Raw genomic sequence first — 13788 nt, forward strand, 5'->3', positions numbered from 1 at the left:
TCCCGATCCCGCGTTTGGGGACCATTAGCGCAGCGCTGAGCGGTGGCTAAGCCAGCTGAAAAGCGACTCTGCCTCGCGGTTCCATTGACATTGTCCCAGGACATCGGCATGAATAGGAGATGAGCTCCTGCGCTTGCTTTTCGCTCGTCCCACTTGGCATATACTTGATACACGGAGAGAACTGGCACTGGATCATGATATTTGCTCAGGACACAAAAGTTATTTCAATCAGATGTGCATATCATCTATATGTGTTGCAGGTAATTGAAAAGTAATACCAAATGATATTGACCCTTTAAATTACATATATTTTTCAAGAACATATACATTCGTATTTGGTTCAGTGTACGCGTGTTTAGCATGGCAAAAATCCAAGAGGGAATGGTGGAATGGTGGTCACCCTACATATGTGTGTCCTAGTCTGCTTGTACTCGAGTGTAAGTGCATTTCGTTATGAGCTTAGCAGTCTTATAAATGTTTTCGTATTTGTTTGCCTCGACGACGTTGCTATTTACTTGATGTGACCTCTGCTGAGCTTGTCCGCTCGCAATCTCTTCGCTAAGCAACTGCTATTGCATCTGTGTGCGCATCTGTATCTGTATCTAAATCTGCGAATGTATCTGCATCTGCAGTTGCCACTGTATGTGTGTGCGCTGGGGTTAAGACAGCGCTCACAGCACATAAATATCTAAAGGATTCTTGAGTAACTTCTCTAATGGATTTGGGTTAAAAATATTCACAAGGGCACATGGAGGACAAACAGATATACAGAGGTGGTCAAAATTATTTTCACAAAGTGCATTTGAGTGAAATGTGAAAAGTGAAAATACTTTTGACCACCTCTGTATATAAACACACACACACACACACACACACACACACACACACACACACACACACACACACACACACACACACACACACACACACACACACACACACACACACACACACACACACACACACACACACACACACACACACACACACACACACACACACACACACACACACACACACACACACACACACACACACACACACACACACACACACACACACACACACAAAGAAACACCAAAAGAAAGCTCTGATTGTGTGCGTGTGCGTTAAAGATTTACAAATTAGTTTAATTTAAATTAGAGTGCGAGCACTTAGCAGTCAGTTGCGAGTAAAATGTCAATTGCACACTGCACAGTAAAGCTCGTCTAAATGGAAAGTTCGTACAATTTGTCTAGCATGTAGAGACTACTGCCAAGAACTTCTCGGTTTTCGTCCGCTGTGAAATATTCAGATATCAGCTCTATGCCCGCAGGCTTTGCTCGCAAACATCAAAAAGAGTGAGCAAATTGAAATTGCGATGGTAATTATTTAGGTCTCGCTTCTCGCAGGCAGGACAATGCGGCATATTAAACGATTTCAAGCTGAATTTATATTTATATGTACGTCCATATGCGCATGCATGTCATAAAGCTGTCCAGGGGCCGTTGTCCTGCTCCGTGTCCTGTGACCGTGTCCCCGTAATGGGGCGAAAGTAATAAGCATGGGCCACCAGGGCCAAAAGCGAAAACTGAGGGGACCAGCTTATTGTTTACGACGTGCTTAGTGGCAAACTCGGCTTTGATAATGAAACGTTGGCGGGCAACACGCGCTGGCAGTTAACGGCAATTGCGACAAATGCCAAAAGCAGACAACGACGGGCCAACAGCCCGGCTCAGCTCAGCACATGGCCTGTAATTTTGGCCACAAAGTTGGTTGCATATACATATGTATGTATGTATATATGTGCACTTGGCAAAACGAGTTATGTATTTTGGCAAATCATCTGATAATAAGCTATAATATGTTAAAGAAACAATGTCTCCAAACAATTATTTATAGCTTACATTAAGCCCATTTAAATCAGTTCTTTATTTTGTCTTACTTTACTAACCGATTTTAATTTTCGACTTTCCTTAATTCTTTTTGCAAATACATTTTCCCCCAGTGTAGACCAAACAGGGATGTGTGTAATGTAAGACAAGACAGTCGCACGTGATGTGATTAGGACAAAGCCGCAGACACAAACACTCTGGAAAGGGCGGGGGAAAACTTTGAGCTTAGATTTTAATTTTTGCCAGCGATAAAACAGAAGCCAATGGGCCAATTTGCGCCAACTAGGCGTATGCGTAATGTGCATCAACAAATTTATTCCTCTTTCCGCCGCTCCGTGCGTATGCAATGAACAATTTCCCCAGCCGATTATGCAAATGAAGGGGGGAGTTGGGGAGTCGAAATGGGCCAGATTCAATTTGGACTCCTGCAACGGAGTAATTGCTACTATCCGTCGAAATCTGAGCGGGAAACTCGGTCCGGGAAGCACGTCTGCCACTCGGGCACTTTCGGACTCAAGCTCTGCCCGCAATACCTCAATTAGCTCCACTTTTGCACCATCAGATGGCGCAGCTCTTTATCTTTCACCACAGCCACAAATCAATAATTCACCGAAATGCAGCCGTTAAGGTTTCCCTCGTTCCTCAGCAGAATGCTGCTGTTTGCGGTGTGGGGGAAAACCACATGGGAAAAATTTGGAAAAGCGAACTGACATTTTCTTGGTTTTCCATCCGATAGCAAACGAATCGAGCGGCCATAATGTGCATATGTATGCGTTGCACTCGAGTTAACTTTAAAAACAATTTTTAGGAAACAGATTTTTTGAGCTAAAGTTGTGTAATTAAGCCGTATATAAACTAACTCAATATAAAAATATAAGAAGTTTTTATAGCTTACACATTTCTCTGGATTTGTTTGCGAAATTTCACTTCAGTATTAAAATTTTCGACATAAAACAACGAATGTAAAAAACTCTTCTGCTCTTAGCTCAGTGAATCGTAAAATCAAATATATTTCCGAACTTTATCAATTTTGTCGTAAAACTTCAGATCCTAAAATAAAAATCCTTGTGTATTCTAAGAGTTGGCACAGCAACTCGCTTGGAGCTTTGCTCGACAAATCCAACCCATGCGATCCGATATTTTTTCCGAAAATTTGCAAACACAGTTGTTATTCTGTTGTTACGGCTACTACTATTATTACTGCTGCATAAGCAGTGCACATTGCACATTGAATGATGAACGTTGCATGAGCTCTGGCGTTACATTCATTTGCTTTCAGCGTGCCGCAAATAGTTTTGCGAGCTCCTGGAAGGCTGTGCTACTGGTCGTACTTCATTGTTTCGACAGTTCTGGGCGTTTATGCCAAAAATGTTTTGGCTCTCAGCCACGCTCTGATTACCAAGTGTTTTCCAGTGTCTGTGCAGCCTGGCTCTCAGGAGACGAGTGCATGCGTGTGTGTGTACTCGTATGTGTGCTCTGCAAGTCAAATTAAGCTAAAACCGCTTAAAGTTGCAATTTCCGACACAGCATCTTGGCTGGAGGATATGAGCATTCCGTGCAACAACAGATCCAGCAACTATAATTAAAACTTTTTCCAAGCAAACAGACGGCCGCAAATGGAGAGTCAGTACATCCACAGAAAAATACTTTGCAGGGAGTGTGATGTTTTTATGTTTTTGCTTAGCATTCACTTTTAGTAACAATATAATAACATGCCCCATATTGCATATATTTATGAATTATATAAAACAACAAAATACTGCATATACTGCATTTTAATGCATTTTTTAACGTGTACTTTCAATTTGGCTCCTTGAGGAACCTTCGCCTAAGTGAATTTCGTGCAATAATCGTGTTAAGGAACCTGTGAGCCGCTCGTGGAAATGTTAATTGATTGAAATGCACATCCAACACTTTAAGCCCTGGCCCCTGACCTTGCTGACCCCTTTCGCAGATGGTGCTTCAGTGGAGAGAGGGGAGGGGGAGGGGTTGGCGGTATGGGAACCACTTCCTGGCCGAGCCGAAAGTTAAATTAATTTCTGTCGACAGAGCATCACCAGTGAGTGGTGCAAAAACTTTCAAATGAATTACACATTCTAAGCACGCGGCTTTTTGAGGGGGCGGGCTTTTGGACGGCGGGGGGCGTGGCGTGGCAAGTATTTGCTTAGCACTTTTGTTGTTGTTGTTGGTCGGCATAATTGTATTTGCTTTGGGCCACCACTTTCATGCTATCTCCGTCGCACCCCAGGTTTCCCCTTTTTGAGGTTTGAGTGTGTGTGTTTGCCGGGTGCAAAAGTTTATTTTCGACTTTTTCTTCACTTTTTCTCCTGTTTTGGTTTGTTTTTTAACTGTTAAATTGTTAAAAATTACAAATAAATTGAATGAACATCGTCGCTGGTTGCGGCAAAAGGACAACACAGTTTCCGAGGGAGAGGACAACAATTACATTGTATTGACTTTTCAATTTCATTTTGCGGCAACTTTTTAAAGTGGTCGATTGAAGGACGAAAGGAAAGGGGACAAGCCGGGCGGGGAGTGGTGAGTGGGTGGTGCTTTACCCACTGCGAAATTGTTCCAAATTTTTTTGGTCGCATGTTTGCTTTGACTCGAGTTCTTGGTGTTGTTGCAGCAGTGCTGCCGTCATTATGCCATTAAGTCCTAAAACGAAACCTATTTGGGTCACATGGAGGAGATCCATGCTCCTTGCTCCGAGTCCTGCGTCCCGCATCCTGAGTCCTGGGCCTGTGCATTAATGGCCAGCAGGACGAGACTGGGCGACGAGGCGACAGGACAAAGCGCAAAAAGCTTAACGAACGTATAATAAGGGCAGAAGCCGGAGCAAAGCAATGCCAGCACTCGAGGCAGAGTCCTGCCGAGCTATTCTCCTCACAAAGGATATCAAATTTAAGTGCACACACATCAGAGGATGGCTGCGAATGTTATCAATCAATAGTAGCCCCTCGCCCCAATACTTTATGTTTCTTCATGTTTCAATTTCCCCCAAGTGTTCAGTCTGACCTAATCGCATTGAATTTAATGTCAAGCAATTTCCGCTCCAGCTTGGCTGGCATATTGGTTTATAAAGAAATTCCTTCTCAAAAGGATCATCAAAGTACTTTGAACTTTTTATTGTTCAATTCGCAGGCAGACAACATAAAAACCGACTTCATTTGGTAATTTTCATTTCATAATTTTCTATCGGCGCAAACTTTCCCCCGACTTTGGTGGCTGTAAGTAAGAACCCAGCAGTTCATTTGCCTGGCAACTGGATTGTGGCCATAATCGTTGACCGGGAAACGTGAAAATCATACCTTGCATGGCTAGGAGTGGGTCAGTTAGCATGCTCAGCAGCTTCCGAGCACTTTCCACGCTTTCCATTGGCCTGGCACAAATTCTTCTGATTGGCAGCAGAAATGTGATTAGGCTGAAGTCCAACCAAGAAGTTCTTTTTTCCCATTTCCACGGCCAAATTCAGCTATAAGGCTACGTGATCAAAATGGTCACGATTCGGCGTCTTCCGCACCCACTTAGTTTTTGTTATTCGGTTGGCTCCTAAATTGCGCTTATCGCATTGTAAAAAGGCACATTTTGCCGCAGACCAAAAACCCCAAAAAACCAAAATTCAAGCGAGAGCCAAGTTTAAAATAGTAATCCGCTTAGTTGGCCAGCAAAATGTCTCGTGTCGAGCTCCTCGCTGCCAGCTGGCAAAACTTAATTTGCTGCAGCGCGACCGTTGTGGTAATTACCACATAAATTCAGCAGCAAATTGCTTCTTTAAAAAAATTTTGTCACAGCCTCAAGCTGTGAGGGGCACATCGCATTTGCACTAAGAGGAAAAGGATCTAAGGACGTACAGAAATTGAGTTTGTTAGGCACGTTATATATGTATGTACATATATAAAATCATATACGAAAGTGACTAGATGTATGCAAAAATACTTTGTGCTTGATGGATCCATTATAAAGAGCACACGTTTATAAAGAAATTTTAGATTTTCTCTCTGTTCGCTGAGATTAGTGGTTATAATTTAGTGAAACAATATTTGTATATAAATATTAAAATGAATACTATTATATTAACAAATGAAGCACGAAGCTTAAATATTCCTCTCTGTGCATTGACACACTGCTGACTAAGAGCAGCAAAAAGCATATTTGGCGTAAAGGTCAAACATTAAAGAGATTTCTGGCTTGGCTCCTTGCAGCGCATTCTGTCCCTAATTCTGCTTTTGGCCCCGTCGCCTCCGCTGCCTCCGCCGCCTCCTCCTCCGCCGCTTCCGTCTCCGCCTCCGCTTCTGTCTGCGGTCACTGGCGCTGTTAATCCCCGGCAAGTTAATCCTGCCAACTGGCCGACATACCGACGTACGACCAAGTCGGGACAGACCGAACTGACCGAATTATCATCGCTGCTGTGGAGTTGGCAAACACATGAGTAGAGCTGCCGCAGGCTTAGGAAACCCGAGAGGGGGGAGAGTTGCGGTTGAAAAATAATAGGTTTATGCTCTGCGATACGGCGAAGGGGAAGTGATTGATATGCCCGACTTGTCGCCGCATGATCTCTGTCCCTGCAGCTCGGTTTTACCCTCAGCCCACCGCCCACAACTACCGCCCCCTGACCTCAGCCCTCTTGACCAGAATCGAATTCTGGCCTTAAGTGCTTAATGTTTGATGTCTGCCACTCTGCGTGTGTGAGTGTTTTCATGTGTGTGGTCGGTCTAACACTTTCATTTGCATTCAAAAGGACTTGGAACAAAAGTTTAGCAATCTTTCTGTTAAAGCATATTCAGGCACTTTTTACCATATGTATGGTAACTGTGCGTATGAGTGATATTGTTACAAAGAAGAATAATCATACGCACCGTTGCCCAGTATGCTTACACTGATTGTAGATTATAAATCTTATAAACAGCTTGTAAAAAATAGATACCATTTAATCACTGCAGCATAAACTGTGTCCCAAATGGCTAGGAACTCAACTTAAGTCGCACACGCTCCCAGCTGCAGATCATTTACATATCTTCTTATCTGACCATTTCTAATGCCCTTTGTCTGCGTCATGACCACTCAAAGGACTTGAAAATAAGGAGGAGGCGGGCACAAGAGAGTCACAAGAAGAGCTCAATGGCCCTACAAATGTGCAAAGGGCAAAGCGCTTGACTATTTTTTTTTTAGTTTTTGCTCCTTTTAATGCGGCACTTTAGTTGATAAGTCAACCATTTCAGATGAGCGAAAGGGAGACAAAAGTGGGAGTCCACCGGAGCCGGACTCCAGCGCCCCTTCGGTGACACTTGGCTGGATGCCAACTAATGCCGGCAATGCCGCTCCAGCTGAAGCTGCTAAAGCTGCTGGAGCTACTCCACCTGCATTTGTAATTGCATTACAGACTTCAGCATTGGCGCCGACCTTTAAGCCCACTCCTCCATCTCCGCCATCCGCCATCTCATTCGCATTCTCGTTGCGTTCCCGTTTGTTCAAAGCAAATCCCCTTTTGTGAAAACGCCTGTGTGGAAACTTTAAGTGGTCCTTTGTGCTGCACGCAGTCTCCGCTGCTAAAGTTATCCGCGGCACTTCGCGGCAACAATGTGGACAACTCAACGCGGCGTATACGCAACGTGGCTGATGGCATACCCTCGCAGATGCAAGGCAATTAAAATGTCAAGCCCTGCAACACTGTAGCGTCCTGAAGTGCCGGCAACTATTTTTGCATTCTCTGTGCTGCCGAATTCGAGGCACACTCCACAGCCAGGTGAATAGTAATCTATACCCCTTTTTCTATCGTGTCTTAGGACATCACTTCGTTTCTCAGCATGATAATTGGTAAGCTAATACACTTATTGTAATCGAAACGTGCCCATCCTTCAGTAAATTGCTTTTATAATTGAAATACTCGTATTACATATGGCCAGCAACTACAGTTCAGCTGGGCGAAAGACGGACTACACTGTGAAAAGTGGGTAGAATCGTAAGCATTTTAGGCACTAATAGATTTTATTAGAGATATCATTATTTAATATTATTTATTGCACGAGTGGAGGAGGAAATATTTAATGGAAATACTAAAGGCTAAGTGTCCCATAAACTTCCAGTGCACAGCGAAATAGCTGAAGATAAATCGCTTGGCCAGCAGGAAATTCCTTACAGCCAAAGATGGCTTAGAAGACAAAGAAGAAGTTGCAGCCAGGGGAGCCGGGGGAGGAAGGATTAGTGGCGGGAGCGAGCGGAGGAGGCCACTGGAGAAGGACGCATAAATTCTAATTAAAATTTGTGTGCCAGGTGGTAAATAAAACTAATTATACATGCGCAATTTTCCCTGGTGCAAGTGCGAGAGTGAGAGGGTGAGTGAGCGAGTGAGCGAGAGCGAGAGCGGGGCGGTAAGCCTTTAAAATTGTCGTGTGCTCGCTCTCGCTCGCTCCAAAAGTGAACTCTGTGCTGGCAAATGGAAAAAGTTTTGCTGCAACTCAACTATGTCTGGCAGTGAAGTCTTTTTCGGGTTTGAGTTTGGGCTAAAAGCAAAAATCCGACGAAATAAAATGGAAAGAAAAACGAACCGAGAAACTTTGGCCAAACTTGAAAGGGGCGGCGAGGGGCGCTGGAAAAATTGTGGGGTGGCAAATCAATGATGCAGCTGCCATAAGACCCTCTAAGCTCAATTATTGCAGGATACAAAACAAGAGACAAAAGAGAAACAGCCGGAGAGACAAAGAGCCGTAGTATTCCGTCCGGCCACTGTTGATGGCTATATCCTTTGGCTTTTCCAGTTAAACGTGACTTGAACAATGGCATTCCTCGGCAAAAAATCAAAAATACCCGCACACACACGGCGCACCAGATGGAGTTGGGTATTGAAAAACGTTTTATCTGGCCACCTAATGGATATATAAATGGTATTCAGGTCCATTAATCGATTTGCCCACAAAAGTAGGCAACGAAATTGTTCGGGCAAATTCAATTTTCCCAGCTTTTAAGAGCTGCGCATATCGATTTAAGCGAGTGACATATAGCTCAAATTTATGCTGTGGATTTATTTATTTACTTGCTTCCTATTCTATGCCGAATTTTGTGTGTAAGTCAAATTTAATTTACTGATGCTATGGTCCCGAAACTTTGATCAAAGCTGTGCCGAAAATTGCCTTTGTCACACACAAAAATATATGTAAAATCAAGGGGGCTGCTAGGAAGGAGCAATGTACTAAAAATTGTCGAAAGCATTCGGGACTGTGGAAAAATATGGCAAAAGTTGCAAACGAACTTTTTGCCCATGTCTCGTACGCTCGTAGGTTGGACCTATCTACATACTATGTACTTCTGTTTTTTCATCCCCGCTCCATGAGAGCGTTAAAGCGTGGGCAGACATTAAAGCCAAGTCTTTGTCATGAAAGAGGCGATAAATGTCGATTACAGTTCTGGCCAATAAACAAGGCAACTTCCACTACATTCTCGATGTGCTGCACAACATTGGGCCATTAAATGCATAGCGAGTACAGTGCGATAGTAAGTAGGCGAGCCAAAGTTTCATTGCTGACAAATTGAAGGCAGTTTGCTAATGTCGTGGGAAATGCGATGCGACAGGCAAACAACCAAACAGGATCGCCCGAAATAAATCTAAGCTGCGATTCCTGAGTTTCTGTGCTCTGTGTCCGTAACGAGCCAAAGTGGCCCAAATGCGGATTTATGCCCCGCTCAATGATAAATTGAATTTCACTCAAAATTAACTGTAAGCCAGGACGAGAAACGTGCTGCCAGCAGTGGAAAAAGCGCTGCCACATATGCGCCCTATAAAATGTGACAAGAAAACTAACAAAGGACTCGGCGCTCATGTGGCTTTGGCTAAAACAACACACAACCGCAGTCGCCGCTCCGGTCCGAATGAAATTAGGCCAAAACCCAGGCGGCAGCCACTTGGCTTGACAATTGCCTAAGCATATTTGTCATTTGATTGATTTATTCCGCAGGGCCAACAACAGCTGCCATTAGGTTGGCCAAGATTGTTTGTTATTTGTTTGTTCTGTCCTCGCCGCTCGCTTCGTGCCCTTCCGCTAAGGCGCTTTTCTCAAATCAAATCTCCATCGCTTTCATTAGGCGGCAGATTTCCATATTTTAGCAGTACTAAACCTACTCTCGCTTGTTGGCCTTCTTAGATCTCAAAGATTTTTGCAGATCCTATAAAGCATTTAGGGAAGGATTTTACCAAAACATCCTCAACAATAAATATGCTATCTAAAAATAAGCGAAATAAATATATTAAGTAGCAACTGAAAACACCAAGTACTAGCTATATACTAGCTATATATTTTAGTAAATTTTCAAATATCTATGATGGAACGGCAATCCCAAAGAAGAATTTTCTCATCTCTAAATAACCGATTTAGCAGCTACTAGTTTGGTTTGTCCCCTAGTGTGAGTTACATAAATGGAACACTTCTAACGGCATGCAAGGCGGGTTCATTAGGGTTTTCACAAAGGTCACAGTAGTGTTGCAGGTGGTGGTGGTTGGTAATTGGTTGTGGGTCTACATTTGGTGACTTTCAGGTGCTAGATTCTCGCATTTGGAGGCCAAAGTTGTACACGTGGATGTTGGGTGGTGGATAGTTGGGGGGCACTCACCTGTTGAGTAGCGCGGCAGGGGCGCGTCGCCGGTGGCAAGGCAGCCGCCATAGGAGAAGTGGTGACTGCTGGATCCTGTGCCCGAGACCACGGCTATTTCATCCAGCTCATGGCCGGGCGAGGTGCCGGCGGATACCAGGCGGGTGGAGGAGGTCGCCGAGTTGCCCTGCGAATTCTTGCGTCCACGTAGCGAGAGCACCAGCCTTTTGGCTGTGGACATACCAACGATTGTCGTCGCTTGGCCGCCGATCCTTCTGCTCCCAGCACCCAGTGTCCTCCGCTCTGGCCACTCCTGTAACGGCAATGGAAGGCGGAGAATGGTGAATGGTGAATGTTGAATGGTAAATGGCGAATGGTGACTCGTAAATGGCGAATGGAAATGCGAAACTTTTTCAATATTCCCATGGCGCTGGGGCGCCTCGGCTCTCCGTGGCTGCCTTCGCTATTTATTTCGTTAATAATTTAGAACAGAGCTTCAAAAGATATGATAATTTCTGCACAGCGAGCAGCAGGGATGTGCTTAGAAGAGGTCCTGGAATTTTCATTTTCATTTTCATTTCCATTTTCATGCTTTGCCAGCTCAAGACATCGACGCAGACGGAGGGCTTCTTAAATTATGCAAATGCTTGCAATCAAGGCTACAGAAATGCCACAGAACAACACACCAAAAAGCAGAGCTGCTAAAAAGAACATCGCACAAAATTATTGCGACATGGAAAATATGAATGAAGGCATTAGCATATGAGGGGTATAGGGTAATGTCGCAACGATTAATGGCTTAAGCATGAAACTAAAATCCCTTGAAAAGAGCGTTTAGTATTGATTTAAACGCCAATCAATCTGCTCGATGGGAATAAACTACTACAAATTTGCTTTTTAATTGGTCCATTTAACAGATTTAGTATGATAGAGCATAATTCCGTCTCAGGAGAATTGTGTTATAGCTACAACATACTACTCAAAGCAAAGCCTAAGCTTATATTTTGATTTCCATTTGAGTTTTAGCTAATGAATCCTTTTGAATATGCCAGAGGAGCAGTCGACCGACTGAAAGCACTCATTGACAGTTTGGTTTATTCTGGAATTCAGCAAAAAGAGGCTTTATAGAAAAGGAGGGGAAAACCAAATGATAGACATGAACACAAACCCCAATGCATACACACCGAAAGCCAAAAAAGGAGACCCTTCCTTTCCGTTTCCTTATCATTTTAATATTTAATAAGCAATGCGCAGAAGGGAAGTGCGAGAGGCCCCAATGAAATGAGGGAAACTCGACTCAACAGCGACTCTAAATATTCAGTTGAGTGTAAACTTGATAAGTTGTGTCTCTGGCAAACGTATGGGGCAAATGTTGGCTTCGCAGGGAGTCCTTTTGCCGCGGAGTGGGTAATGCACATTATTCTATGCCCATATTTACATATTATGCCACTTTAAATGCCCGCGCTGGCTTTAAACTCTTTTCGTAAATGCCTTTTGACTGGGCGTATACGTAATGCCGCACACACCCTCTGGAAAAAGAGCACAGTTACACACATTCAACTTCCCTTTTTGGATACGTGACGAATAACAAATTTGTGGGATTTTGCAGCATTTTGATTGAATGTTGTCGTCGCTGCGGGAAACGGCGAGGAAATTGGGATGGAAAGGCGAACGAGATCCAAATACAAATATGATTTATGAGCCGCAGTCTGCAAGCCAATCGTATCGTATATGTGGGGCGGACTACCAACTGCAGATGTTGCACAGACACAAACGAGAAAAATCGGATAAGAACTTACGCTCGACTTAGTTCACATCCGGTTCCTGTGCTCCAAGCCCATGATTATGGAAAGGCGATCAAAATTATGGCCACACACCAAGGATCAGGTATGTTGATATTTATGCAGTACTCGATGACATACTCCCAACGGAAATTAGTTTACAAGAAATTGAAGTGGGTATCAATATAAAACTTAACGAGAGTGCGTCTTTCCCCTACCTTTTCCATAATCATGGTAACTAGAATGACATTGTGGAAAACTTCCTGCCACCTAAACAGTGTTCTATTTTCCTTGGTCAAAGCCCAAAAGACAATCAAGTGTGGCCCAAACCTACGTAAACATGAAAATTGCCTGGGAAACCCGAACTCACAACTTTCAAATCCCAAGAAGGGAGAAAATCGAGAATAAACTAAGGAAAGCGGGGGAAAAGCTGCTGCTGGCTGGGCCAATTGTTTGCATTGTGCAAGTGTCAACAGCATTTGCAATTCCGTTGCAATTTTTAGCATCTTTTCGAGCTTTGGCTGCAAAGTAACCCAAAATGCGGAGTAAAAATTGCACTTCTGCCCCGGTTTTGCACCTCATGCGCCGCTTTCTATTTTTCTATTTACTGTGAAAATATGGTAATTTCCAGCAATCGAAGGTGGAAAACAATTTTCATATCATTCTCAATTCGCTGGGTCTCACTGGAATTTAAGCCAATACTGACTTTTACAATTGCATATGCTATGCACACGGACTTTACAAATATAATATGCATGTGGGCAAATACAATTGAAAATGCATGTAATGCACAAATAGCAATCCAATTTTCGTGTCAAAATTGTTTTTGCCAGAGCTGACAGCATTTAATGGCCTCTGTGCGCCATTTCAGCAGCATCAGCAGAAAATAACTAGCTTTTGTTTTTAGCTAATTAATGAAATCCCTTTGAAATAATTGCCAAGAACCATCCCACTGCCACCCCGTCCATTTGTCCAGATCACATTGCAAGAGACAGACAGCTTCGTACATAAAAAATTTACCACCATCAATCTCGGAACTCGTCCAAAAACATTTGCAGGATAAACCGGAGAACCGGCGAAAAAAGGCTACTAATTAGAGGCAAGAATCGCGATTCCTGGCCAACACAAAAAGGAAATTACTCTAGGAAAAATGCCAGCCACAGAAAAAGAAGCTGATTGTCCAAGTGATTATACCCTCTGCCAGGGCATATTCCATCTGATTAAGCCAAGTGCGCATTTGTCACACGAATGTGACAGCATCGAGGAACTGGAACAGTATGATGCGGGTGATGCGACGGAAAAACATCGGAAAACATGGGAAAACACAGATGGAGCAAAACTTATCCGTACCGAGGAAACTTCATTCATGGACAGAGCGCTAATTAAATAAGGTGAGATAAACTTGAGTGATGAATGCATTGGCAATACATTTCTTGACCATTTAATTATCTTGTTAGCTGTTTTTTTTTTTTTTTTTCAATTTAAAAAGATATAAATTTGTTAACTAGCCTTTGGCAAGCTATTGAGCTGCCTGACTGAGTGGGTTTTAT

General features: G+C 43.4%; 1 protein-coding gene across 3 annotated transcripts in view; it reads right to left on the bottom strand.

The window, feature by feature from the left end:
* LOC6615591 (cyclic nucleotide-gated cation channel beta-3) overlaps positions 1-13788 on the bottom strand; it is a 55503-nt gene that overhangs the window by 23951 nt on the left and 17764 nt on the right. For all 3 annotated transcript variants that reach the window (XM_032716179.1, XM_032716181.1, XM_032716180.1), the window contains exon 2: positions 10479-10770. In XM_032716179.1, the coding sequence (XP_032572070.1) occupies positions 10479-10698 (220 nt within the window). In that variant the 5' untranslated portion in view covers positions 10699-10770. The remainder of the gene's footprint in view (positions 1-10478; positions 10771-13788) is intronic.

Source organism: Drosophila sechellia, chromosome 2R (genome assembly GCF_004382195.2).
Source record: "Drosophila sechellia strain sech25 chromosome 2R, ASM438219v1, whole genome shotgun sequence".
NCBI lineage: Eukaryota > Metazoa > Arthropoda > Insecta > Diptera > Drosophilidae > Drosophila > Drosophila sechellia.